The following is a 27,632-nucleotide window of genomic DNA, read 5'->3' as shown; positions in this document are numbered from 1 at the left end:
TTTCTTGCGGTTTTCACGCCGATTTTCGCCCTTTTTGGGGGTGTCTCAGCTCGGCGCTGCCCCCCGAGGGGCGTGCACGCCGCTCGCGCGCGCGTTACGTGTGCGCGCACGCGTAGGGGCGCGCCCCCGCCCCCGCGATCCCTCCCCTTTCCTTTTCCCCACCGCCTCCTCCCCCTTCCCGACTATTTAAAGTCGCGACATCGCGGGCGGCGGCTCAGTGGAAGAAGAAGGCGGCGGAGGAGGGTGGGAGTGATTTTATTTTTTTTTTTTTTCCTCCTTTTCCCCCCTCCCTCCCTTCCCCTCCACGCGAGTTTTCAGCCATGAACCCCAACTGTGCGCGCTGCGGGAAGATCGTGTACCCCACGGAGAAGGTGAACTGCCTGGATAAGGTGAGTCCCGCAGGATCGCACGTGGGGAGTGCGACGTGGATTTGGGAATTTCCCCCCCCCCCCCCCCTCTCTGGATGGGATGGATTTTCCCCTCGCCCCCATTCCCGGCGGGGTTTTCCACGGGATCCCGTTATTTTGGGGGGGGTCTCTGGTAGGATTCCAACCCCCCCCCCCCGCGGGTTCCACTTCCTTATGGGCGCTCTCCCCCCCGCCCGATTCCCGGGAATATTTCCGCGCTTCCCACTCCAAACCCGGCTTTTCCCGGGGGTATTTCCACGCTGGATCCCCTCGCGGTGGGACCCCAGGGAATCCGGGTCTCTCCCCCCACCTTTCCCGGGGGTATTTCCACGCTGCCCTCCCCCCCCCCCCCCCCCGTGTCCTGGGGGTCCCGAGGGTCCCCAGGGAGGGGACAGGGCTGGAGCTCTTTGCCCGGGGGGGCTCCGGCAGCGTCCCCAGCTCTTCCTTCCATGGCAAATATTTCTTTTTATTGCGATATCTCCCATTCAAAGGCAGCACATCCGTGTGGAGGCCCAAGGAAAGCAACAGTTAACGCTTCCCTGAAGCCGGGAACCTCATCTGGTTTCCATTATCGAGCTTTTTTTCCCTTTTTTTTTTTTTTTTTTTTTTCCCTAAATCTTCCATTCTAGTTGCTACTTCTCTGTTCCAAAATCCCATCCCTACACTCCGGGGCTGCCTCCCTTAACCCGGAATATTTTTTTGAGTATTTTCCCCTCAAAACCAAAGCTCTGGTGGAAGCTGGAGCTGGGGAAGGTGATGGTGGGGCTCCATTCCCGCTGCTCTTCCCATGGGATTTCCTTTCCTCTCCTCCCCCTCCTCTCCCAGGCTTCTGGGACAACCAGTTTAGGGACTAAAAAAAGTAACTGGGAAGAAGGCTCCGCTCTCCAGCGGCATTCCTGAGCTCCGGCAGACCCTGTTGCTCGCATTTTTAAGGGATGATGCTTCTTCCTGAGGCCGGGGATGGCTCGGAGCTGAACTATCACCCCTAAATCCTGGGATTTGGGGCTGCGGGTGGCTCTGCGCCCTGCGAGCCTCCAGGAGCCGCTGGGTGTTGGGACTGGGGATAACAGGAAGGGAAAAGGGGTTGGGGGATAACTGGAAGGGAAAAGGGGTTTGGGGAGTTGTGGATATTTGGAAGGAAAAGGGGTTTGGGGGTTGTGAAAATTTGGAAGGAAAAGGGGTTTGGGAATAACTGGAAGGGGAAAAGGAGTGCTGGGGTTGTGGATATTTAGGAGGGAAAGGGGTTTGGGATTGTGGATATTTGGAAGGGAAGGGGAGTGTTGGGATTGGGGCTCACAGGAAGGGGAAAGGGAGTGCTGGGATTGGGGATATTTGGAAGGGAAAGGGAGTGCTGGGATTGAGGCTGCCCCGGGAGGGAAGGGGGATCCCAGGATTGCCAGCAAGGAAGGGGATGAGCCGTGGCTCCCTGGTGCTCGTGGGCTCCCTGAGCTGCAGGAGGGGGCTGTGTTCCAGCTGTGGGGAGCGGGCAGGAGCCCGCAGTCACCATCTTGTCCTCCTCGGGCTCCTCACCCACTTCCTCTTCCGAAAAGCCGAGGCTCGGCCGGCTCGTGGTGCGGCTCAGCCCGCCCCGGAGCGCCTCCGGCTGCCCTTTTCCCGGAACGCTGCCCCAGTTCCCATAAAACCCTGGGCAGGCCCTTGGAGTGCCTCTGTTCCTGCTTGCAATTCCTCTGGCCCTGCTTTTCCTGGCCCTTGGAATTCCTCTGGCCCTGCTTTTCCTCTGTCCCTGCTTTTCCCAGCCCTTGGAGTTCCTCTACTCCTGCTTTTCCTGACCCTTGGAATTCCTCTGTCCCTGCTTTTCCTGGCCCTTGGAATTCCTCTGTCCCTGCTTTTCCTGACCCTTGGAATGTCTCTGGCCCTGCTTTTCCTCTGGCCCTGCTTTTCCTGGCCCTTGGAATTCCTCTGTCCCTGCTTTTCTTCTGTCCCTGATTTTCCCAGCCTTTGGAGTTCCTCTACTCCTGCTTTTCCTGGCCCTTGGAATTCCTCTGTCCCTGCTTTTCCTGACCCTTGGAATGTCTCTGGCCCTGCTTTTCCTCTGGCCCTGCTTTTCCCAGCCCTTGGAGTCCCTCTCCCTGTCCCTGCCACCCCGGGCAGAGTCCGAAGGGCAGCGGGGCCGTGCTGGCAGAGGAGGGGACAGCCCCAGCCTTGGGGTGGCTGAGATGTGGCTTTGCCCCCAGAACCAGGGAAACTCCGCTTCCCTTTGGGATTTATGGAAAACTCACCCCTTTAACGCGGAGCGTGGCCCCCTCCCCACAGCCCCGAGGTGCCCGAGTGGCTCAGGGGACATCGCTGTCCCTGCCCCCACGGGGACAGTGCCACTGCTGGCTCTGGCTTCCGCAGGGGAAGTGACACCCGAGGGCTGGGCTGGGCTCAGCCTGAGCTCTGCAGGGCCCTGAGCCTCACCCAGGCCTTGTCTGCTCCAGCCCAGGGCTTGCTCTGGGTGTTGTCCTCAAATCCTGGGGGCTCCAGGCTGTGGGGTTTGCCCCCAAGGTGTGGGGTTTGCCCCAGGTGTGGAGCAAAGGCTTTGCCAGGTGGGAGCCAGAGCAGCTGTGGCTGCCCCTGGAAGTGTCCAAGGCCAGGCTGGACAGGGTTTGGAGCAGCCTGGGACAGTGGGAAATGTCCCTGCCCATGGCAGGAGGTGGCACTGGATGAGTTTGAAGGTCCCTTCCATCCCAAACCATTCCATGATTATAAATCCAAGGAATCCTTTCTTTCCCCAGCATGGATTATCTCTGACCCACTCACCTGGATAACCTGGGAAGTTTTAGAGCTGTTTTCCTTTAAATTTCTGATTTTCCAGTGAGGATGTGTAGGTCAGAAGAGCTTCCAAAATGTGTGTTCACACCTAGAAATAAAATCCTGCCTGCTGGGATGTGGGAGCACCTCCAGGCTCAGGATTGGGAAGCACAGGGCGTTCATGCTCCTCTAAAACCCCATTTGGATGCTGTCCTCTTTCCACGGCGAGCAGAACGTTCCTGGAAGCTGAAATAACTGCTGGTCCCCTGTGTCCAGCCCTGCTCCAGCCTCCCTTCAGCACTGCCTTCGATTCTGTGCATCCAGCATTAATTCCACTCCCTTTGTGAGCCCGAGAGCGGTGGCAGCGAGGCTGGGGCCAGGGAAAAGTGCTCCAAAAAAGTGCTCCAGGGGCATCCCAGATCCCGTGGGGAGAGCCTCGGGCTGGGAATGGCACTGCTGAGCAATCCCTGGTGGGAATGGGGCAGGAATGTGCTGGGAATACGCTGGGATGGGAACAGAGCCGGGCTGGGAGTGGGATCAGAGGGATCTGCTGGATCCCAGGGACCTGCTGCTGTTCCTGGATTTGGGATTGGGGTTCTTCTGCTGCTGGATCAGAGGGATCTGCTGCTGTTCCTGGATTTGGGTTCTTCTGCTGCTGGATCCCAGGGATCTGCTGCTGTTCCTGGTTCTGGGATTGGGGTTCTTTCCCTGCTGGATCAGAGGGATCTGCTGCTCTTCCTGGATTTGGTATTCGGGGTTGTTTCCCTGATCCCAGGGATCTGCTGCTGTTTGTGGATTTGGGTTTTGGGTTCTTCTGCTGGATCCCAGGGATCTGCTGCTGCTGCTCCCAGATTTGGGATTGGAGTTGTTTCCCTGCTGGATCCCAGGGATCTGCTACTGCTCATGGATTTGGGGTTGGGGTTATTTCCCTGCTGGATCAGAGGGATCTGCTACTGCTCATGGATTTGGGATTGGGGTTATTTCCCTGCTGGATCAGAGGGATCTGCTGCTGTTTGTGGATTTGGGATTGGGGTTATTTCCCTGCTGGATCCCAGGGATCTGCTGGCTGTGCCAGATCTCCTGGGAGCTGGGACATTCCTTGGGGAGAAGGCTCTGGGGCCGTGCTGGCTCTCAGTTCACCCCTGGCAGCCCCTGCTGGGAAGGGCTTGGAAGGGGCCCTTCACCCCCCCCACAACAGCCTGGCACTTCCCACAAACCCCAAAAACTCAGGATCCAGCTGCTGCTCCATCCTGCAGGAGCCCAAAAGCTGGGAAGGGGCGGAGGAGCAAAGCCCCTCCAGCTGGAGGAACTGGAGCAGAGGGGAGGAACAAATCCATTGCTGAGAGCAATTAAAAAGGAGGGGAATTGTCCTCTCCAGGCTGAGTCACTCCCCAGAGCCTGGCAGTGTTTGTGCACGGGGTGTGGCACCAGGGGAGGTGACAGCAGGGCCTGGTCCCTGCGGGGACACGGATCCAGGCTGGGCTTGGAGAGGGAAGTCGGCTTCTTGGAGGTTTTGAAGTGGAAATCCCAGCAAGAAGCAGCAGCTGGGCACCCTGGCTGAGTGTCAAAGGACGCTTGCCCGTCCTCTAATTAGTGCTTGGTGCTGCTAATTGGGCTTTTGGCGGAGCTTTCCCTGATTTTTTGGGGTGGTTTGGGAGCTGAGGGGGTCGCCCTAGGGCAGAGCTGGCTGCCAGGGGTGAAGGTTTTGCTCCAGGCTGTGCTTTCCCTCTTCCCCTGCTCCAGGAGGAAATTCCCATTCCTCTCTGTGCCCTGGGAATTCCCGCCAGAGCCCACAAATCCCCGTGGAAAAGCGGACTTTGAACTTGGTCTGTGCCGCCTCAGAATCACAAAATCAGAATAATTTGGGTTGGAAAAGATTTCCCAGATCACCAAATCCGACCTTTAAGCCCAGCTCTGAGCTGTTCTCCTCAGGCTCCTCCCAGCTCAGAGCCAGGTGGGAAGAATTTCTTTAGGAGCAGCCCTAAAAAAAGAACCATCAAACTCTTTTTTTTAGGGTTTGTCAGAGCCCAGGGTGTGGGGTCAGGGTCTGGATTTTTGGGGATTTTGTGTCTCTTTCACCTTGGATCCGTGTCTGCTTCCCATGAGAACCTTTTCCTGCTTGGCTCGTGCAGCCTCACCTGACCTGCTCTTCTGGCTGGTACCAGGCAGAGCGCAGCAATAAAATAAAAATAAAAACCCAAAGCAGCAGCCTTGAACCTTCAAACACAGCTGCTCCCTCTGCTGAGGTGTCGCTCGCAGGAGGAACTTTTCCTATCCATGAATTCCTGGATTTATGGAAGGGGAAAAAAACCTCCCCTGGCTGGGATAAATGCATTGGGAAGATCAGGAGAGATGGGATTTGATCCTAAATTAACCAGGATATTCCCTGTGCTCATTTAACCAACCTTCCAATTTTTTTTTTTTCCCCTTTATCCAGAAGGATCCTGATGTGTGCTCCCCTTTCCTGACCGGTCCCGAGCTCTGTGGAGCCAAAATATTTCTTAATACCCGAAAACGAGCTCGGAAATCCCATTTTTGTAGCACAGGAAGATCCCGATGTCCTGGGATTAACTGGGAGCTGTGGGGCTCCAGCGGGGTTTTGGGGTCCCTGCTGCTCATGCTTGGGGTTTTGTGTTGCAGTTCTGGCACAAATCCTGCTTCCACTGCGAGACCTGCAAGATGACCCTGAACATGAAGAACTACAAGGGCTACGAGAAGAAACCGTACTGCAACGCGTGAGTGCCGGCCCGGGGATCTCGGGGGATCCCTTCGGGGGGGATCTCCTCCTGGGGGATCCCTTCGGGGGGGATCTCCTCCTGGGGGATCCCTTCTGGGGGGATCTCCTCCTGTGGGATCCCTTCCTGTGGGGGATCCCTTCCTGTGGGGGATCCCTTCCTGTGGGGGATCCCTTCCTGTGGGGGATCCCTTCCTGTGGGGGATCTCCTTTGGGATCTCCTTTGGGATCCCTTCCTGTGGGGGATCTCCTCCTTTGGGATCTCCTGGGGGATCTCCTCCTTTGGGATCCCTTCCTGTGGGGGATCCCTTCCTGTGGGGGATCTCCTCCTGTGGGATCCCTTCCTGAGGGGGATCTCCTTTGGGATCTCCTTTGGGATCCCTTCCTGTGGGGGATCTCCTTTGGGATCTCCTTTGGGATCCCTTCCTGTGGGGGATCTCCTTTGGGATCTCCTTTGGGATCCCTTCCTGTGGGGGATCTCCTCCTTTGGGATCTCCTGGGGGATCTCCTCCTTTGGGATCCCTTCCTGTGGGGGTTCCCTTCCTGTGGGGGATCTCCTCCTGTGGGACCCTCCTGTGTGGGATCTCCTTTGGGGCCTCCTCTCCTGCTGTGGGGCCTCTCCTGTGCTGTGGGGGATCCTCCTGTGGGGTCTCTCTTGTGGGGGGATCCTCCTCCTGCTCTGGTGGGGGATCTCCTGTGGGATTTTGTGGGGGTTCCTGCCATGGGGGATCCTTGTGGGGTCTGCTGTGGGATTTTGTGGGATCTCCTGTGGGCTCTGCTGTGGGATTTTGTGGGGGATTTTCTGGGGGATCCTGTGGGGTCTCCTGCATGTTCCCCTCTCCAAGCCCCGTGCCCAGCCTGGGACGGGCTCTGGGGGCACCCCGAGCCCCCCAGGAGCTCTGCCCCACTGACCCACAGCGCCCCGGGAGGGAGGGCAGGCCTGGCCTGGAGGAGCCTCAGGCTCAGGTAGTGCTGCTGTAAAACCAGGCTTACACCCCAGTTAATACTGGTGTAAAACCAGGCTTACACCCCAGTTAATCCTGGTGTAAAACCAGGCTTACACCCCCGTTAATACTGCTGTAAAACCAGGCTTACACCCCCGTTAATACTGGTGTAAAACCAGGTTTACACCCCAGTTAATACTGGTGTAAAACCAGGCTTACACCTCAGTTAATACTGGTGTAAAACCAGGCTTACACCCCAGTTAATACTGGTGTAAAACCAGGCTTACACCCCAGTTAATACTGGTGTAAAACCAGGCTTACACCCCAGTTAGTGCTGCTGTAAAACCAGGCTTACACCCCAGTTAATACTGGTGTAAAACCAGGCTTACACCCCAGTTAATACTGGTGTAAAACCAGGTTTACACCCCAGTTAATACTGGTGTAAAACCAGGCTTACACCTCAGTTAATACTGGTGTAAAACCAGGCTTACACCCCAGTTAATACTGGTGTAAAACCAGGCTTACACCCCAGTTAATACTGGTGTAAAACCAGGCTTACACCTCAGTTAATACTGGTGTAAAACCAGGCTTACACCCCAGTTAATACTGGTGTAAAACCAGGCTTACACCTCAGTTAATACTGGTGTAAAACCAGGCTTACACCCCAGTTAGTGCTGCTGTAAAACCAGGCTTACACCCCAGTTAATACTGGTGTAAAACCAGGCTTACACCCCAGTTAGTGCTGCTGTAAAACCAGGCTTACACCCCAGTTAATACTGGTGTAAAACCAGGCTTACACCCCAGTTAATACTGGTGTAAAACCAGGCTTACACCTCAGTTAATACTGGTGTAAAACCAGGCTTACACCCCAGTTAATACTGGTGTAAAACCAGGCTTACACCCCAGTTAATACTGGTGTAAAACCAGGCTTACACCCAGGGAGGGATTTCTTCCCAATATTCCTGATTTTACTCTCTGTAAGTTTTTACTTTTGCTCTTTAAATTTGACTTTTCTGAGTTCCACGGAAAGGAGAAGTGGTGAGAGCTGGGCTTGGCCAGACCCTCCCATTTCCGTGGGGTTTTTTCTTTTTTCCTTTTTTTTTTTTTTGGTGGTTTTTGCTGGGGGTGGCTGTGGCTCGTCCAAAATCCAGAGGAATTTTGAGGGGAAATCTGTTAAATCCCAATTTGGGCAGGGAATGGCTTTTCTTGGGGTCTCCCCCAGGGTGACAATGCAAAGAACTGATTGAAAATAATTTTTGTTTTTTTTTTGTGGGCGAACAGCACCGTTGGAGCTCCATCTTTTGGGGGGAAAGCGGGAAATTTTGGGGTCTTTTGAGGGGGGGGATGTTTGTGCTGAGGCAGGCGGGCTCTGCCTTTGGGGGTGATGATTTTGAGCCCCTCCCCAGCTGTCCCGAGTGTCCTGACCCAAAACTTTCCCCCCTGGGCCGTGGGATTTGCCCATCCCCAGGCTCAGGGTCCTGTTCTTGCGCTCTCCCTGCCGGGGAAGTGGGATAATAATGGGAAATTCCTGACATTCCAAGGAGTCTGCGCAAGCCCTGCTTCTCACCCCCCTCTCCCGGGGCTCCCTTTGATGCTGCTGCTGCTTTAACCCTTCCCAGCCCGGCACTGAGCACACAAACTGCCCCCAAAACCCTTTTGTTCTTCCCATTTTCCTTGTCTAAAATAAACCAAAAGGGGAAGTGGGAGCAGCTGGGAGTTCCCGGAGGATTTTCCCGGGGGTTGAGATGTGGAGAGAGCCGGGAAAACTCCAGGCTTGGATTTGGGCTTGGTTCCTTCTCAGCTGCTCCCAGGAGTATCCTGGGAGAGCAGAAACTGCAGGAGAGATGTGCCTGGCTGGGGACATCCCGGGAAGAGCGCAGAAAAACAAAAAGAAATTCCCAAATTTGCCGGGTTTGGAGGGGCAGGATCCTCCGTGCTGGGAGAAGGGGGTGGAAAAGCAACGTTTATCCTGGCAGGGGAGAGGCTGCTGCTCCAAACAGGCTCCTCTCTGTTCCAGCCCTGGGCCCCTGCCAAATTCCTGAGTTTCTTTCTTCTGGGAGAGCAGGAGGAAGAGGGCTGGGCTTCCTCCAGCCCTGCCATTGCCCCAGCCATAAATCCGGGAGGAATCTTTGGGAATGGCCTGGAGGCAGATGGGACAGTCCCCACCCCCCTCGCTGTCCCCTCCTTGGCTCCAGCTGGGCACTGGTGGCACTGGTGGCACTGGTGGCACTGGTGGCTCACTTGGAAGTGACATTCAGGGCTGGGCTGCACTCTTGGACTGAGCTGGAAGTGGAAGAAGGGAAAATCCAAGGAAACCTGAGGCTTTTCCAGATGAAAAGTGGGGAAAAGTTGGATACAAGAGACAGGCAAGGCTGGAGTTGCAGGCTCCAGCTGCTCCCAAAGACACATTTTATAGAGATTTTTATATTAAACATCTATTTTATAAATACATTAACATCTATTTTATAAATACATTAACATATATATTATAAATAGATTAACATCTATTTTATAAATAGATTAACATATATATATTATAGATTAACATCTGTTTTATAAATATATTAACTTATATATTATAAATAGATTAGCGTATGTTTTATAAATGTATAATCATATTTTATAAATGCATAATAATATTTTATAAATATATAAAATTAGATTTTATAGGTATAGACATCTAGTTTATAAATATAGAACTGTATTTATTTATAAAATATATAAATTTTTTTAAAGTAAATATTATATCTGAAGATATATTTTATATTAAACTCGCTGTGCTGAGGCTGAGGGATCAGGGAGATCCCCCTGTGCAGCACAAATCCCACCTGGAAAATCCCGGATGAGGGCTCAAATGTGAATATCCAGGGATCTGCTGTGGTTCCTGGATTTGGGATTGTTTCCCTGCTGGATCCCAGGGATCTCTTCCTGCTCCTAGATTTGGGATTGGGGTTGTTCCTGTGCTGGATCAGAGGGATCTGCTGCTGTTTGTGGATTTGGGATTGGGGTTGTTTCCCTGCTGGATCCCAGGGACCTGCTGTGGTTCCTGGATTTGGAATTGTTTCCCTGCTGGATCCCAGGGATCTGCTGTGGTTCCTGGATTTGGGATTGTTTCCCTGCTGGATCCCAAGGATCTGCTGTGGTTCCTGGATTTGGGATTGTTTCCCTGCTGGATCCCAGGGATCTGCTGTGGTTCCTGGATTTGGGATTGTTTCCCTGCTGGATCCCAAGGATCTGCTGTGGTTCCTGGATTTGGGATTGTTTCCCTGCTGGATCCCAGGGATCTGCTGTGGTTCCTGGATTTGGAATTGTTTCCCTGCTGGATCCCAGGGATCTGCTGTGGTTCCTGGATTTGGGATTGTTTCCCTGCTGGATCCCAAGGATCTGCTGTGGTTCCTGGATTTGGGATTGTTTCCCTGCTGGATCCCAGGGATCTGCTGTGGTTCCTGGATTTGGGATTGTTTCCCTGCTGGATCCCAAGGATCTGCTGTGGTTCCTGGATTTGGGATTGTTTCCCTGCTGGATCCCAAGGATCTGCTGTGGTTCCTGGATTTGGGATCGGGGTTGTTTCCCTGCTGGATCCCAAGGATCTGCTGTGGTTCCTGGATTTGGGATTGGCCTGGCCATGGCATTGGCCTCTCCTGCCCCCTGCAGCCCTGGCACTGGGACATTGGGACAAATCCTGGAGAAATCCTGTGCCAGGCTGCTGCTGGGCTCTCTGCACCAGGAGGGCTGCCCCAGCCATCCCGGGATCCTGGCAGGATCCCAGCCCTCCCCTGCGCCCATTCCCGGTGGGATCTCTGCGGGCTGGGGCTGATTCCGGTGCTGACAAAGGCTCCGTTTGTGTTTTAAGCTCATCCCCAGGAGCAGCAGCCCTTTGAGAGGCAGGATGTGACCTCGGAGCCTCCTGGCAGAGCACAGCCAGTTGCTTCCTTTGTTCAAATCTCCTCTGCCCAATCCTTCCCGAAGGGTTCCCGGATCCCTGCCCCAGCTGGGGGGTGGCTGTCACCCCTGGGAGCTGCAGGCACAGGGAATGTTTGAATCCAGGGCTGCTCCTTGATGGACCAGTCTGCCAAAATCTGGTTTGAAGCCTCAATATAAGCAACACTCGGAGCTCCCGAGGTTTTTCCAAACACTGGCGGCTGTCACATCATCCCTGGCGTTTTTTTGGGATCAGATTCGGGGTTGGGCCGTGCTGGGGATGCAGAGTCTGCTCCCAAATTCCATCAGTTGTCTCTGGAGAGCAGCTGGGCCATGCCAGGCTGCACTCCCAGGAGTTTTTAGTGGTGTTCCAGGATTTATCCTCATTTCCAGCCTGGGAAAAGCTCCAAAGGGAGCAGCTCAAGTGCTGCTGCTTGGGATGGGAGGTTTTGGGGGAAATGCTGCTTTTAGGGCAGGACTGGGATGGAATGGGGTGCGAGTGCTGGGAGATTCACCTCGATCTGGAAATTCTCTCCTGCTGTGGGGCAGGGAAGGTGGGAACACGGGGAATAGGGATCCCATGGAAAGCAGGCACGGTGCTGCTGTGGGAAGGAAGGTCTGGATTCACTTCCCAACATCCCTATGGAATTTCCCTCCCTGCCTGGGGATGTGCAGGAGTTGCTGGTGGCCCCCAAATGAGCCCTTTACCACATGGTGGCCGGGGGGCTGCCGGGAGCAGCTGGATCCTTCTCCTGGAGGGATGAATTCCCATCCCTCTGGGAATGGCTGTGCTCAGCCCTCTCCTTCTCCCGGAGGGATGAACTTCCACCCCTGGGGAATTGCTGGGCTCAGAGGGATGAACTTCCATCCCCCAGGAATTGCTGGGCTCAACCCTCTCCTTCTCCTGGAGGGATGAATTTCCACCCCCCAGGAATTGCCGGGCTCCGAGGGATGAACTTCCATCCCCTGGGAATTGCTGTGCTCTCAGCCCTCTCCTTCTCCTGGAGGGATGAACTTCCATCCCCTGGGAATTGCTGTGCTCCGAGGGATGAATTTCCACCCCTTGGGAATTGCCAGGATGAATTCCCACTCCCCGGGAATTGCCAGGGTGAATTCCCACCCCCCGGGAATTGCCAGGCTCCGAGGGATGAATTTCCATCCCCAGGAATTGCCAGGATGAATTTCCACACCCGGGAATTGCCGGGATGAATTTCCATCCCCGGGAATTGCCGGGATGAATTCCCACTCCCCGGGAATTGCCAGGCTCTGAGGGATGAATTTCCATCCCCAGGAATTGCCGGGATGAATTTCCATCCCCGGGAATTGCCGGGCTCAGCCCGCCCCTAATGCCGGCGCCAGCCTCCTCTGACCTGATTTAGCAGCGCCACAGAAGCCGCCTGGTCTGGGCCCCCGGGGCTCCCCTGCTGGTCAGGGGCCAGGGTTTGGTGGGGATTTGTGGGGTTTTGGGGGTGTTTGGGGTCCCTGCCGTGCCCTGCGCTGTTGTGTGTGGAATCCTGGAATATCCTGAGTTTAAGGGACCCCCAGCAATCCCAGCCTGTTTCAGGGTGTTGTCCAAACATTCCTGGGGCTCTGGGATCCACAGGGATCATCAATCCAACTCCAGGCCCTGCACAGACACCCCAAAAATCCCACCCTGTCCCTGAGAGCATGGTCCAAACCCTCCTGGAGCTCTGGCAGCCTTGGGGCTGTGCCCATTCCCTGGGGAGCTGTTCCAGTGCCTGAGCACCCTCTGGGGGGACAAAAAAATTCCCAAAATCCAGCCTGAACCTCCCAGGCACAGCTCCAGCCCTTCCCTTGTGCTGTCCCTGTCACTGAGATCGGAGCTGCCGCCCCTGAGGAGTCTCCCCTCACTTTTCCAGCTGCATCCAGAGGTGGCTTTTCCTTAGGTTTCCTCACCCACCCGGGATCCTGTGGAGCTGCAGCTCAGGGAGGGTTTTCCTGCTCCTCCATCCCTGTGTGTCCCTGGGATCCACGGGACAGCAATTCCAGCAGGGAATTGTGTGCAGACTGCAGGGAGGGATGGATGGAGGGATGCCAGCAGTGAGGAGAGACCCCGAGGTTCCCCACCCAATCCCCCCTGCAGTCTGTTGGCTCCTCTCCATCAATCCCTGGGATAATCCGTGTCTGGCCGGTGCTGGAGCAGCCCTGGGCTCCTCACACCCCCCCTGGGCACTGCAGCAGCCTCAGCAGCACCAACCCAGCACCCACCAAAACCTGGGTCCCACCCTGGATCCCAGGTCCTATCCCCAATCCTGTCCCCAATCCCTGAAGGGCTGAAACGCCTCCTCCCCAGGGAGCAGGTCGTGGGAGCTGGGGGGAAAAAGCAGTTCCCAGTCCCGTGGAAGATCCTGAATCCCAAATTCCAGAATGCCTCTGGAGTGCTTCTTCCCCATGGAGCAGCTCCTGGGAGCTGGGGGGGGAAAAAGTGGTGCCCAATCCTTGGGGAGGATCCTGAATCCCAAATTCCTGAAGGGCTGAAACGCCTCCTCCCCAGGGAGCTGGGGGAAAAAGTGGTGCCCAGTCCTGTTGGAGGATCCTGAATCCCAAATTCCCAAATGCCTCTGGGATGCCTCCTCCCCAGGGAGCAGCCCCCAGGAGCTGGGGTTCCCAATCCCGGGGGAGGATCCCGAATTTTGTTCATCCCACACCCGGCACAGACGGATCCCTCCCGCCTGCTGACTCAGGGCTGAGCAAAAGCTGCCTCAAATCCTTGGGAGATTTCCTCACAATCCAAAGGAAACCTAATCCCAGCTTCATCCCTGGCTGGCTGCTGCTCCCCCAGGCTGGGCTGGAGCAGGACACGGCGCTGCGTTCAATCCAGCCGGGCTGCTTGTTGTTGTCTGGGTTATTTTTTAATCCCCTCCTCCTCCTCCTCCTGTGGTTTTCCAGCTCTCCTGTGCTCCACAGGGCTGGATTTCTGCCTTTCCCAGCCCTCCTGAGCTCCACAGGGCTGGATTTCTGCCTTTCCCAGCTCTCCTGAGCTCCACAGGGCTGGATTTCTGCCTTTCCCAGCCCTCCTGAGCTCCACAGGGCTGGATTTCTGCCTTTCCCAGCCCTCCTGAGCTCCACAGGGCTGGATTTCTGCCTTTCCCAGCCCTCCTGCGCTCCACAGGGCTGGATTTCTGCCTTTCCCGGCTCTCCTGAGCTCCACAGGGCTGGATTTCTGCCTTTCCCAGCCCTCCTGAGCTCCACAGGGCTGGATTTCTGCCTTTCCCGGCTCTCCTGAGCTCCACAGGGCTGGATTTCTGCCTTTCCCGGCTCTCCTGAGCTCCACAGGGCTGGATTTCTGCCTTTCCCAGCCCTCCTGTGCTCCACAGGGCTGGATTTCTGCCTTTCCCAGCTCTCCTGAGCTCCACAGGGCTGGATTTCTGCCTTTCCCAGCTCTCCTGAGCTCCACAGGGCTGGATTTCTGCCTTTCCCAGCCCTCCTGAGCTCCACAGGGCTGGATTTCTGCCTTTCCCAGCCCTCCTGAGCTCCACAGGGCTGGATTTCTGCCTTTCCCAGCCCTCCTGAGCTCCACAGGGCTGGATTTCTGCCTTTCCCAGCCCTCCTGAGCTCCACAGGGCTGGATTTCTGCCTTTCCCAGCCCTCCTGCGCTCCACAGGGCTGGATTTCTGCCTTTCCCGGCTCTCCTGAGCTCCACAGGGCTGGATTTCTGCCTTTCCCGGCTCTCCTGAGCTCCACAGGGCTGGATTTCTGCCTTTCCCAGCCCTCCTGAGCTCCACAGGGCTGGATTTCTGCCTTTCCCAGCCCTCCTGAGCTCCACAGGGCTGGATTTCTGCCTTTCCCAACCCTCCTGTGCTCCACAGGGCTGGATTTCTGCCTTTCCCAGCCCTCCTGAGCTCCACAGGGCTGGATTTCTGCCTTTCCCAGCTCTCCTGAGCTCCACAGGGCTGGATTTCTGCCTTTCCCAGCTCTCCTGAGCTCCACAGGGCTGGATTTCTGCCTTTCCCAGCCCTCCTGAGCTCCACAGGGCTGGATTTCTGCCTTTCCCAGCCCTCCTGAGCTCCACAGGGCTGGATTTCTGCCTTTCCCAGCCCTCCTGAGCTCCACAGGGCTGGATTTCTGCCTGGCTGCTCTGCTCGGCGTTATCAGTGCCCGGGGCAGGGATGCGGTTGCCATGGGCAGGGATGCGGTTGCCATGGCAATGGGAGATCCCGGCTGGCAGGGTGGGGATGGATCAGGATGGAGTGGCCAGCAGGAGCAGGGGGGGGTCACCCTTCATCCCTCCCCTGTCCTTGGCACTGCTGGGGCCACGCCTCGAGTGCTGTGTCCAGTGCTGAGCCCCAGCTTTGGGAAGACAGCTGAGGAATTTAGCCTGAAAGATTCCACAATTCCACAACTCCACAATTCCAGGGTGGGAATTGCTCTGCTGTGCTGGAGCACCTGGGCAGGTGGGGCCAGGGGACAGTGGCATTAACCCTGTCCTTCCCTCGGCAGACACTACCCGAAGCAATCCTTCACCATGGTGGCAGACACGCCCGAGAACCTGCGCCTAAAGCAGCAGAGCGAGCTCCAGAGCCAGGTGAGCCCCTCGAATTCCCAAAATTCCCGTGGGAAGATCCCACCCTGACCTTTCCCTGTTGTGTTTCTGTCTCTGAAGGTTCCATATTTTGGGATTTCTCTGCGTTCCCTCTCCTGAGGGGCCCTTCCAGCCCTGACAGTTCCAGGATTCTTTGGGTGCTCCTCAAATTCCCAAATTCCCATGGGAAAATCCCACCCTGACCTTTCCCTGTTGTGTTTCTGTCTCGGAGGGTTCCATATTTTGGGATTTCTCTGCATTCTCTCTCCTGAGGGGCCCTCCCAGCCTTGGAACTGACAATTCCAAGTCAACTGGAACTCCATGACTGACAATTCCATGATTCTCTGGCTGCTTCCCAAACCCCTCCCAAGCCCTGGTGCTTCCCACAGGGAAGGCCGAGGCAGGTTTGGGGTGCAGCTCCCTCCTCTCAGGCCTCACCTGTGTTTGCTGTTCCCTTCACCCCTGTTCCCAGAGGGGGATTCTGCCTCTCCCACTCCCATTTGCCTTCTCCTGGCTGGATTCCAGGTGGGAAAGGGCAGGATCCTCACCTGGACAGGTGTGCACCTGTTGCATTAGGCCTTTTTCTGGCCCAGAGATGGGGCAACTGAGAGGTGTTTTAAAAACTTTTATTCCATTTTCAGTCTCATGAGAAGGGTGAGACAGATGGTATAATCCATGTAAATCAGAATATAAATTCATATATAGATCAGAAGCCAACTATCTCCTAATTACAATATAAACATTTCTTAATCTATCAACTTTAACCACACTAAAAAAATAAATACCTTAAAACCAACAATCTAAAATTACCCCTTGTAAGTCCTACCACATCTTTCATAATTCTATTTCTCCAAAGTACCTAGCCTTATTTGCAAAACCCTCCTTTAAAGCTTATTTCTAATTTCATTTCTCTCTCAACAATATTCTGTTCCTAATCCTGTTCCATAACATTCCCAAAGCCAACGTTTCTTGTCTCAGAGTTTACACACGGGTACACGCTCTGCCAAGCTTCAAACATTTCCTACAAATCCATTTCCCACCTGCACCCTCCAAATGTTTCCTGAAAAACCAAATTTCACAGGGAGAAACAAACAGCTGGAGAGGGCCTGGAGGAGAATTCCTGGTTTTTCTGGGAAGAGCAGAGCCTGGGGGACAGGCTGCTGGCCAGGCATGCCCTGCTTTGTCCCCTGCAGGTGGCCCTGGGATTGTCCCTGCGGTGATCCCGGATTTCCCTTTGCTCCAGAGCTCTGGGGAAAGGGCTGGGAGCATCAGTTTGGTAGGAAAACTGCTGGAAGTGCAGGAATGGGCATGGGGAGGGGGTGAGCCTGCCTGGGGAAGGGGCTGGAGCACCAGGAGAGGCTGAGGGAGATGGGAAAAAGGCTCTGGAAGAAGAGGATCAGGAATTCCCAATCCCCACAAATCCCTGGGAGGAGCCAGCTGGGGGCCAGGCTTTTCCCCAAATTGACAGGATGAGAGGAAGGTCGTTCCAGGGAAGGTTTAAGGTGGATTTTAGGGAAAAAGCATTCACTGGAAGGGATGTCCAGCATTGCAAGGAGCTGCCCGGGGCAGTGTGGATTTCTGGAAATGTCCCCAGCCAGCCCCAGTGGGTTAATGGGGGCAGGGTTGGACTCTGAGCTCACGGGGCTTTTCCAGCCATAACAATTCCACGTTTTCCTGGGCTCTGGAATCTCCTGAGCCGTGGGTGAGCTTTGATGCCAGCCCAAAAATCCCATCCAGAGGTGATCCTGTCAGTGAGGAGAGCTCGGGATGGGGTGGGATTTTCTGGGATTTTCCTGTCCTGTTTTCTGGGGTTTTCCTGTCCTGTTTCCTGGGCTTTTCCATGCTCTTTTCTGGGATTTCCCTGTGCTGTTTTCTGGGGTTTTCCCTGCTGTTTCCAGTCGGTTTTTGGGATTGGGATCAGATCCCTGCCTGCCATGCTCTGAAGGATGCTGTGACCTTCTTCCTTCTCTTCCCATTATCCTGAGAGTGCCAGGAGCCAATCCATGGGAATGCATCCGGGAGGAGGGGGAGGATGGGGGAGCGGGGCCGGGGCCACCACGGGGTCCCCAAAGCTCAGCTTTTGTCCCCAAAGCTCAGCTTTTCTCCCAGCCCTTCCCCCTGGGAGCGGCCCAGCAGATCCCTGGCTCAGGCTCAGAGCTGAGCCCAGCCTGGGGCTGGATTTGTGTCCACGCAGCGATGACAGGGCCAGGGGATGACAGGGACAGGGGATGACAGGGACAAGGGGGACACCGTGGCTTTTCCATGGCAACCACGGAGCTGCTGCTGCTCCAGTGCTGGAGTCTCCAGGCTTTTCCTGGGGTGTTGGTGATGAAAGCAGAGCCTGGGGAGGGTTTGAGCTCTGCCTGGGAAGGGATTTGAGCTCTGCCTGGGGAGGGTTTGAGCTCTGCCTGGGCTGAGGTTTGAGCTCTGCCTGGGAGGGTTTGAGCTCTGCCTGGGGAGGGTTTGAGCTCTGCCTGGGCTGAGGTTTGAGCTCTGCCTGGGCTGGGGTTTGAGCTCTGCCTGGGAGGGTTTGAGCTCTGCCTGGGCTGAGGTTTGAGCTCTGCCTGGGCTGAGGTTTGAGCTCTGCCTGGGCTGAGGTTTGAGCTCTGCCTGGGGAGGGTTTGAGCTCTGCCTGGGCTGAGGTTTGAGCTCAGCCTGGGGAGGGTTTGAGCTCTGCCCGGGCTGAGGTTTGAGCTCTGCCTGGGAGGGTTTGAGCTCTGCCTGGGCTGAGGTTTGAGCTCTGCCTGAGAGGATTTGAGCTCTGCCTGGGAGGGTTTGAGCTCTGCCTGGGAGGGTTTGAGCTCTGCCTGAGTGGGGTTTGAGCTCTGCCTGGGTGGGGTTTGAGCTCTGCCTGAGTGGGGTTTGAGCTCTGCCTGAGTGGGGTTTGAGCTCTGCCTGGGTGGGGTTTGAGCTCTGCCTGAGTGGGGTTTGAGCTCTGCCTGAGTGGGGTTTGAGCTCTGCCTGGGCTCGGCTTTGAGCTCTGCCTGGGCTGAGGTTTGAGCTCAGCCTGGGGAGGGTTTGAGCTCTGCCTGAGTGGGGTTTGAGCTCTGCCTGGGAGGATTTGAGCTCTGCCTGGGTGGGGTTTGAGCTCTGCCTGGGCTGGGGTTTGAGCTCTGCCTGGGAGGATTTGAGCTCTGCCTGGGCTGGGGTTTGAGCTCTGCCTGGGCTCTCCTGGCCCGGGGGGACTCGCAGCCCCTCGGGAGCTGGGTGGGGCACGGCCCTGCAGGGAGGGTGGCTCTTGTTCCATGGTCACCACAGCCCCTGTGCCAGGCGTGCCCAGCTCCCGGGGCCTGCCAGGCTCGGGGACACTGGGGTGGCAGGGATGGGACAGTGGGTGACGAGGATGGGTGACAGGGGGTGGGACACTGGGCACCTGCAGGGGTGGGGTGGCAGGGACAGGGTCCTGGACACCCACAGGGATGGGTGACAGGGGTGGGGTGGCAGGGGTGGGTGACAATAATGGGGTGCCAAGGATGAGGAGCTGCAAGGATGGGTGACAGGGACACGGTGACAGGGATGGGACACTGGGCACCTGCAGGGGCAGGGTGCCAGGCACAGGGTGGGTGGCAGCAGTGGTTCCGTGCCACTCCTCTGTCCCCTCTATTTGTGTCCCCGAGGAGGCGCCTCCCGTTCCGCTCACGGGAAGCTGCTGGATAATGATGTCCTGTGAGGCCAAAAGTGTCCCCAAAGTGCCACCCTGGTGCCCACAGGCTGCTCTTCCCAGCCCACGTGTGGCAGGGAAATTGCAGGTTCCCATCCTGGGGCTCCTTTTCCGAGCCTTTCCCGGGGGGGGAATTTGGGCACGGCCCTTCCTGCCCGAGGGTCCCGTGTGGGGGTGGCAGTGCCACTCCTGTCCCTGCTGTGCCAGCCCCTCTGGGAGCAGTGTCACCTCGGTGCTGGGGACAAAAAGGGGGAGGGTGTGATGTGTGAAGGGTTTTTTGCAGGGTTTTTCTGGCTCCCTTTGGATAACTCACGGATGCACTCGGAGTCACGGCACAGAGGGAGCAGCTCCCCCAGGAAAATGAAGTGTGGGGTTAATTAATTCCTTAAATTATTCTTGTCCTTGTCATGGGGATGCTGCCAGGTGGGTTTTGAGGGCTGAATTCCTGTGTCCTGAACATCAGCAGGGTGAAAAACCAGATTCACTGGGGATGTGCAGGAAGGCTCAGGGATGTTTAGGAATGTTCAGGGATGTTCAGGGAGGCTCAGGGATGTTCAGGGAGGCTCAGGGATGTTCAGGGATGTGCAGGGATGGACAGGGTGGCACAGGGGTATTCAGGGATGTGCAGGCAGGCTCAGGGATGGGCAGGGATGCTCGAGGATGCTCAGGAATTCCCTGGGAAGGCTCAGGGAGGCTTGGGGATGTTCAGGGAGGCTCAGAAATGTTCAGGGAAGCTCAGGAATGTTCATGGAGACTCAGGGAGGCTCAGGAATGTTCAGGGATGCTCAGGAATGCTCAGAGATGTTCAGGGATGCTCAGGAATGTTCAGGGAGGCTCAGGGAGGCTCAGGAATGTTCAGGGATGCTCAGGAATGCTCAGGAATGTTCAGGGATGCTGAGGAAAGTTCAGGGATGCACAGGGGGTGCCCCTGAGCGAGGCAGGAGCCCTGGCAGGAGCTGCTCCCCCAGGGAAGCCGTGGTGGGTGGCAGTGGGGGCTGGGCAGGCCCAGCTGTGCCCTGTCCCTCCTCTGGCCCTGTTCCAATCCCTTTTCCTGCCCCCAGATCCGCTACAAGGAGGAGTTTGAGAAGAACAAGGGGAAAGGCTTCAGCGTGGTGGCCGACACCCCGGAGCTGCAGAGGATCAGGAAGACTCAGGACCAGATCAGCAACGTGAGTGGCCTCTCGCCCCTGCTGTGACCTCCAGGGCAGCAGGGAGGGGACAAACAGCCTGGGGACACGGGTTCCTGCAGTCCTGGGAGGGACAGGGATGGGCAGGGGTGCTCTGGGGTGGACAGGGAGGCTCTGGGATTGGCAGGGATGGACAAGGAGGATCTGGGATGGACAGGGAGGCTCAGGAATGCTCAGGGATGGACAGGGAGGGTCTGGGATGGTCAGGGAGGCTCTGGGATTTGCAGGGATCCTCAGAGAGGCTCAGGGGTACTCAGGAATGTGCAGGGATGGACAGGGAGGATCAGGGAGGCTCTGGGATGGGCAGGAATGGACAGGGATGTGCTGGGATGGGCAGGGAGGATCTGGGATGGACAGGGAGGCTCTGGGATGTTCAGGGATGCTCTGGGATGGACAGGGAGGCTCAGGGATGCCCTGGGATCCCCAGGAGCAGTGGGCGTGGCTGCCCCTGCCCAAAATCTCCCAGCCAGGGAGGGAGCTCATTCCCCTGCAGCTGCAGGGCTGGCTTCTCCTGCTGGGCTCTCCCTGCTCTGTCACTCCTCTCCCTGAGGAGCCTCTTGGGCGCTGCCTGAGCTGCTCCCTGAGCTGCTCCTGCTTTTCCATCCCCAAGCCTCCCTGCCCAGGGGACACAGAGCCTGCCTGGGAGCTGCTGCTGCTCCTTGGAATGGGGGGGGATGGTGCCACGGCCGGAGCTCACACAAAAACCCAGGGAGCCCCAGCAGGGTGGGAGAGGGATTTTTATTCCCTCTTTTTCTGCTCCCATTGTGCTGCTCCCTGCATCCCCCTGGGTGTGATGGATTCACCAAACCCCGGGCAGGGAATGGGAGGTTTTTCCTGGGGGTTGAGTCTCATCCCAGAACAATTCCTCAGCCCACCCCCAGGGCACGGAAAGCTCCTCCTGTCCCCTCTGTGCCTCGGGGTGCTCTGGGCAGGTGTCCCCGTGCTGGGGGGTGGGGAAGGAGCCCCCCGGGATTTCCTGGGGTGGCAAAAAGAGCCGAGCTGGGATGAGGGGATGCAGGATCCCGAAATCCTTCAGGCTGGAAAAGCCACCGAGTCCAGCATGAGCCCAGCACTGCCTCAGCAGCAGCCCACGTGGGCTTTTTAACCCTTCCAGGCACGCTGGCTCCGCGGGGCAGCCCTGACTCCCTTTTTGGGAGGAATTCTCCCCAATTTCCCATCCGAGCCTGCCCTGAGGCCGTTTCCGTGTCCCAGCCCTTCTCCCCTGGGAGGAGCTGCTGCGGCAGGGCCGAGCTCTGAGCCGTGCCCCCCTCCCTGCAGATCAAGTACCACGAGGAGTTCGAGCGGAGCCGGATGGGCCCCAGCCCCGGCGAGGGCTCGGAGCCCGAGCGCCGCAATTCCCAGGAGAGCGGCGGCTACCGGAGAGCAGAGCAGCCCCAGCAGCAGCACCACGGCCAGCCCGGAGCCACAGGTGGGTGGGGACAGCCCCGGGGCTGCTCTGCATCCCCCACATCCCAAAATCCCAGTGCAGGATCCAACCACATCCCAGTGTGGGATACGCTCAAATCCCAGTGCAGGATCCACCCAAATCCCAGTGCAGGATCCACCCAAATCCCAGTGCGGGATACACTGAAATCCCAGTGCAGGATCCAGCCACATCCCAGTGCAGGATCCACCCAAATTCCAGTGCAGGATCCACCCAAATCCCAGTTCATGGATCCACCCAAATCCCAGTGCAGGATCTAGCCACATCCCAGTGCCTGGATCCATCCAAATCCCAGTGCAGGATCCAGCTGAATTCCAGTTCATGGATCCACTGAAATCCCAGTGACTGAATCCATCCAAATCCCAGTGCAGGATCCACCTTTCCCTCCACATCCCAGTGCAGGATCCACCCACATCCCAGTGCAGGATCCCCTGTCCCTCCCCATCCCAGATCAGGATCCCCATTCCTCCATGGACCCCCTGTCCCTCCCATCCCAGTTCATTCCCTTTCCCTCCCCAGTTTACCAGCAGCAGCAGCAGCCGCCTCCATCCCAGTCCTACGGCTACAAGGAGCCGGCGGCTCCGGCCTCGTCCCAGCGCAGCGCCCCGGCCGGAGGGGGGGTGAGCTCAGCCCAGCCCCCAACTCCCACCCCGGGGGTCCCTGTGCTCCCTCAGCCCCAGGAGAAACCGGTTTGGGGGTTGGGTGCTCGGTTTGGGGGTTTGGAGGCTCAGTTTTGGGGGGGTTGGGTGCTCGGTTTTGGGGGGGTTGGAGGCTCAGTTTTGGGGGGTTGGGTGCTCGGTTTTGGGGGGTTGGAGGCTCAGTTTTGGGGGGTTGGGTGCTCGGTTTTGGGGGGTTTGGAGGCTCAGTTTGGGCACTGGGAACTGCCCAGATCCAGCTCCGAGCCTGTCCCTGGGGAGGGGCTGTGACCCCTCTGGCCTTGGGGAAGGACCAAAGGTGCCAGTGACCCCTCTGTCCCCAGGATGGGGCTGTGCCACGACCCTCGTGTCCCCTGGGGCTGTGACAGTGACCCCCATGTCCCCTGGGGCTGTTCCCTGTCCCCTGGGGCTGTGACAATGACCCACCCCCGTGTCCCCTGGGGCTGTGACAATGTCCCCGTGTCCCCACAGAAGCGTTTCCGTGCCGTCTATGACTACAACGCGGCGGACGAGGACGAGGTGTCCTTCCAGGACGGGGACACCATCATCAACGTGCAGCAGATCGATGACGGCTGGATGTACGGCACGGTGGAGCGCACGGGGGACACGGGCATGCTCCCGGCCAACTACGTGGAGGCCATCTGAGCCCGGGGACACGGCCCCGCCCGTGTCCCCTCCCCGTGTGTGCGTCTCTTGTCCCCTCCCCGCCCGCTCCGCCCTCGGAGCCGTGTCCCCGTGTCCCCTCTGGGTCCGGCTTCTCTCGCCAGTTCTGCTCCGTGGTGGCCCCGTGGGGGCTGCGGGGCTGTGCGGGCTGGGGATCAAAGCCCCAAGGCGTTCCTGCCCCTGTCCCCTCTGTCCCCCCTGTCCCTCCCGGCCAGGGAGAGCTCCGCAGCCACCGGGATCCCAGGAAAGGGAGGGAGAGGCCACGTCAGGACCAAATTCCCGCTGTGGGGTGGGAGAGGCGAGGGGGGCTCACCCGAGGGTGCCCACCCCGAGGGTGCCCGGGGCTCGGGGTGGGCTGGCAGGGCTGGCAGCTCCCCCTGCTCGGCTCATCCCGCAGCTGCTCCCGGCGCTGCTTCCCGCCCACCCTCGCTCCCTTCAGTGCTCAGAGCAGGAAAGCTTCGGTTCAAACCCCCAGCAAAACCTCTCTGCTTGGCGTTCCGAGCTCTCGAGGAGCTCTGGCTGCTCCTGCCTCGGGCTGGGCTGTCCCGAGCCCTGCAGAGCAGCCGTGGGGCTTTTCCTGGGGGCGGCTGCTCTGGCTGGAGGGCTGGGCTGGGATGAGCCCCCTGGACTGGGATGAGCCCCCCGGACTGGGATGAGCCCCCCAGACTGGGATGAGCCCCCCAGAGCTCCAGTTCGTTCTGGGCTGGGGTCTGGGGGTCCCCTGGGGACCCCCACCCACAATGTTCCTGTTTTTCTCCTGCTGCTGCTGAGTGCTGCCACCCCTCTGGGCCCGCCCGGGGTGATTGTCCCCTAGGTGCTGTGGCACCCCGAGCCACCCCGCACCTCATTCCCAGCGCTGGTGGCAGCTTTTTGGGACCACTTTGGGATCACGTCATGGACCAAAACCGAGCACGTCCCTGCCCCCTTCTCCTCCGCGCTCCGGAGGCCTCGGGGCGGGATCGGGACAAACTGGAACCGAGCAGGGAGTGAGGAGCGGGGACCCGGGGACAGCGGGGGTGTCCCCCTGCCAGAACCTGGGGACAGCGGGGGTGTCCCCCTGCCAGGACCCGGGCACCGCAGCGGTGTCCCCCTGCCAGAACCTGGGGACAGCGGGGGTGTCCCCCTGCCAGGACCCGGGGACAGCGGGGGTGTCCCCCTGCCAGGACCCGGGCACCGCAGCGGTGTCCCCCTGCCAGGACCCGGGCACCGCAGCCATGTCCCCCTGCCAGGACCCGGGGACAGCGGCGGTGTCCCCCTGCCAGGACCCGGGGACAGCGGCGGTGTCCCCCTGCCAGGACCCGGGGACAGTGGGGGTGCCCCCCTGCCAGGACCCGGGCACCGCGGCGGTGTCCCCCTGCCAGGACCCGGGCACCGCGGCGGTGTCCCCCTGCCAGGACCCGGGGACAGCGGGGGTGTCCCCCTGCCAGGACCCGGGCACCGCGGCGGTGTCCCCCTGCCAGGACCCGGGGACAGCAGCGGTGTCCCCGTGCTGGCTGCGCTGTGGGGCCGGGAGGCTCCCAGGGGGAAGCGCCACCTTTGCTGTTCCCGCAGGAAAATCGGGAATGAGGGACCAAATGCCGAGTGAGACATTCCTTGGTCCTGCCGGGGCCGCGCCCTTGGGGACACCTCCCTTCCTCGGGGGCTGGGACTGGGGACAGCGGGGCCGGGGGCGGAGACCCGCCGGGAAAAGGCAATTCCGGCTGCGGTGGGATGGGGACAGGGATTCGGGGTGACACCGGGGCAGGAGCAGCCAGGATGGGCTGCCCGGGGTGGGAATCCCGGCTGGTGCTAAAACAGGGAGCACAAGGGCAGGGGGAGCCTCCTCGCCCTGCTAAATCCTCTTCTTAATCACGTTCTTGTCTGGGAATGGGGGGAGCATCAATGTGAATAAATCCTTTTCTAATGGACCAAATAACACAGGAAATTCCCTTTTGGGATACAGACCTTTTTTTAATCCTCCCCCGGAACCATTGTCCCTAAATTCTCCCCTCCCGTGCCCCTTTCACCCCCACCATGGGAAACAAACCTCTTACTGCTTGATTTCTGCCTTTTCTCTCAACTTTATGCACTTTTTTGCCTTTTTTTTTTCATAGCTGAAAAGCACCTGAACCTGTATTTAAAATAAATGAATAAATAAAAGAGTTTAAAAAAAATTACAAGGAGGAAGAACAATTAAAAAGCTGAATAATTGCTTCTCATCACGTGTAAAATAGACCTCGTCCATCCCAGCTTCCCTGGCTGTGTCTCAGTGCTGAGCTTAGAACGTGTTTTCCTTGGGATCCGTCGCTCTTTTGGGGTTTTGTCCTTGTGTCCTCCTGCCTGGGTTGAGCACCCACCAGTAAAAAAAAAAAAAAAATTTAAAAGTTATTTGGCCTTTTTATCCAAAAAAAAAAAAAAAAAAAAAAAAAAAACCACGGAATGGAACAACCCGACCAATTCTCTTGGATTGAAAATAAAAGTTTAATTTTTACCTGCTGATTGTGCTGGCTTTGATTGCGGCCGCTTTTCCTGCTTGGTTGGGACACGGGGAAGCTTCCAGAGCTGGGGAGGGGACAGGGAAGCTTCCAGAGCTGGGGTTTTCATCTCCCCTGAGCCTGGGACACGCCGGCATCCCCGGGGATCCTCCTGGGCTGCAGCTCCTGGGCTCCTCGCCTGCCTTTGGAAAGGCCAGGGATGTGTTTTGGAGCCCCCACCTCAGCCGAGGGCTTTCCGTGGAGCCCTGGGGATGCAGGTGGGATTTCCAGCGGTGTTTAATAAACATCTGGCGGGTGTGTAGGGACGGGTGTTGTTCATCAACAGCTCCGGTAAAAAAAGCCAGGAAAACAAAGCAGCAGTGCCGGGGAAGGCGAAGGGCGGTGCTGGGGCACCCCAGGAGCTCCAGCCAAGGTGACTTCAGGATGGGGCCGCGCTCATTTTCTCATTTTCCCTCCTTTCCCCAAAGGATGGGCCCGTTCCCAGCTGCGGACGGGGGGGGGGGGGACACATCCCCGTGGGCACCCCCTGAAGTGGGGAGCGCTTTGGGACAGAACAACCCCCGCGGGGACAGACGGCCCCGAGCGGCGGGGCTGGGCTGGGCCCGGCTGCCGCCGGGGTTTATCCCTTCATCCCCCCCAGGAACGCGGCTCCATCAGCTCCGGCATCGTCTCTGCATCCTGAGCGGAGCGAGCCGCGCTCGGGCGGGGAGGGGAGGACGCAGGGGCGGCTCTGCCCAGCAGCTCTGCCCGGAGCCCCAGAGCCCTGCCCGGAGCCCCGAGCCCCTCCCGGAGCCCTGCCCGGAGCCCCGAGCCCCTCCCGGAGCCCCGCAGCCCCTGCTCCGCCACCCCCTCCCTCCCTCCCTCACCATGCTGGACATTTTCATCCTGATGTTTTTCGCCATCATCGGCCTGGTGGTCCTGTCCTACATCATTTACATGCTCTGAAGAGCCGCCGCCGAGGAAGATGCGGCTCAGCAGCGGCCTCGCCAGCCGAGAGGCGGCCGGGTGAGCTCCTCGCCCCTCCAGGTGCGAATTCCAGGGAGGATAGTGCCGGGGGGGGGGCAGGGGGCAGGTTGGGGGTCGGTGCTGTTGGCTGTGGCCGCCTGGGCTGGAGGGGACGCGGGGGTGATTTTACAATCCAGGCCGCTCAGCCCCGGGCACGGCGCAGCTGCTGCCGGGTTCTCCCTGCCGGGTTGATCAGCGCGCTTGGAAAAGCCGCTCCTGCAGCACGGCCCGGTGGCTTTGGTTCCTGAGCGGGGGAAATGGAGCAGCTCCGGGGAGAGGCCGGGCGGGATCCCGGCTGCGTCATCCCAAGGAGCCAAAGGAGGCTCCCGGGGCCGGGGGCGGCTGCTCCTGCTCGGAGCTGCTCCATCCCCGCAGATCCCGCACGGAGCTGCTCCATCCCGGTTCTCCCGCACGGAGCTGCTCCATCCCTGTTCTCCCGCACGGAGCTGCTCCATCCCTGCAGCTCCAGCACGGAGCTGCTCCATCCCTGTTCTCCCGCACGGAGCTGCTCCATCCCGGTTCTCCCGCACGGAGCTGCTCCATCCCGGTTCTCCCGCACGGAGCTGCTCCATCCCGGTTCTCCCGCACGGAGCTGCTCCATCCCGGTTCTCCCGCACGGAGCTGCTCTATTCCCGCAGCTCCCGCACGGAGCTGCTCCATCCCGGTTCTCCCGCAGCTCGGGCCCGGCTCACACCGGCCTCTCCTTTCTCCTTCTCTCCCGCAGCCTCCGCCCGGTGCGCGTCCCTCGGAGCCTTCTGGAACAGCGTTAACCCCTGCGAGCCCGGCGCGGAGCACGGAGCGGTCACGGAGCCGGCGGGGCCGGGGACGGGAATGGGGGAACACGGGAGGGGGCTCCGAGGGGCTGTCCCGCTGCCGGGACGCGGCTGATCCCCCTGTCAGGACCTGTGTCCTTCCCCCTGTCAGGACCCGTGTCCTTCCCGCCGCCGGGACCTGCGATGCTCCCGGTAACGCACGCGGTGTCCCCAGGGGGATGAGAGGGGTCCTGTCCCCCCGCTTGTGTCGTGTCCCCTCGGTCCGAGGCCGCTCGTCTGGGCTTAATTTTAGGAAGTGGCTTCTATTTTTGATGAGCCATGTTCAGGGAGTGGAATAAAGAGGAATGCCACAGGAGAGGGAAGATGGCCCTGGTGTCACTGCAGGGATGGGGGTGGGGGACACGCGGCTCCAGGGACAAAGCCCGGGAGTGCAGAGGGATCCAGGGCATCCCGGGAATGCTGAAAG

General features: G+C 58.5%; 1 protein-coding gene and 2 long non-coding RNA genes across 3 annotated transcripts; 2 read left to right on the top strand and 1 right to left on the bottom strand.

Moving 5' to 3' along the window:
- The first annotated feature begins 193 nt into the window (after positions 1–193).
- Positions 194–25,389, top strand: LASP1 (LIM and SH3 protein 1). Its single transcript, XM_053965534.1, has 7 exons — positions 194–389; positions 5,802–5,896; positions 15,222–15,306; positions 20,026–20,133; positions 21,430–21,580; positions 22,115–22,215; positions 22,723–25,389. Exons 1-7 carry the CDS (start codon positions 321–323, stop codon positions 22,894–22,896), a joined length of 783 nt encoding a protein of 260 aa, XP_053821509.1. The 5' UTR covers positions 194–320; the 3' UTR covers positions 22,897–25,389.
- LOC128800403 (uncharacterized) lies at positions 25,148–26,344 on the bottom strand. The gene is made up of 3 exons (XR_008434967.1): positions 26,255–26,344; positions 25,386–25,570; positions 25,148–25,233 (listed from the first exon to the last, which is right to left on the bottom strand). It is a non-coding gene; the product is annotated as an uncharacterized LOC128800403 (long non-coding RNA).
- Positions 26,324–27,521, top strand: LOC128800402 (uncharacterized). The gene is made up of 2 exons (XR_008434966.1): positions 26,324–26,414; positions 27,118–27,521. It is a non-coding gene; the product is annotated as an uncharacterized LOC128800402 (long non-coding RNA).
- Positions 27,522–27,632: the final 111 nt, after the last annotated feature.

This window comes from Vidua chalybeata, chromosome 26 (genome assembly GCF_026979565.1).
Source record: "Vidua chalybeata isolate OUT-0048 chromosome 26, bVidCha1 merged haplotype, whole genome shotgun sequence".
Taxonomy (NCBI): domain Eukaryota; kingdom Metazoa; phylum Chordata; class Aves; order Passeriformes; family Viduidae; genus Vidua; species Vidua chalybeata.
The sequence above is the reverse complement of the archived record's forward strand: the minus strand, read 5'-3'. Positions and strand labels throughout refer to the sequence as shown.

Excerpts from the sequence above, each read along its gene's own strand:
- LASP1 (XM_053965534.1), top strand. The coding sequence starts at position 321 with ATGAACCCCAACTGTGCGCGCTGCGGGAAGATCGTGTACCCCACGGAG. Across the intron at positions 15,307-20,025 it reads AGAGCGAGCTCCAGAGCCAG|ATCCGCTACAAGGAGGAGTT; the intron begins GTGAGCCCCTCG and ends TCCTGCCCCCAG. Across the intron at positions 21,581-22,114 it reads CGGCCAGCCCGGAGCCACAG|TTTACCAGCAGCAGCAGCAG; the intron begins GTGGGTGGGGAC and ends TTCCCTCCCCAG.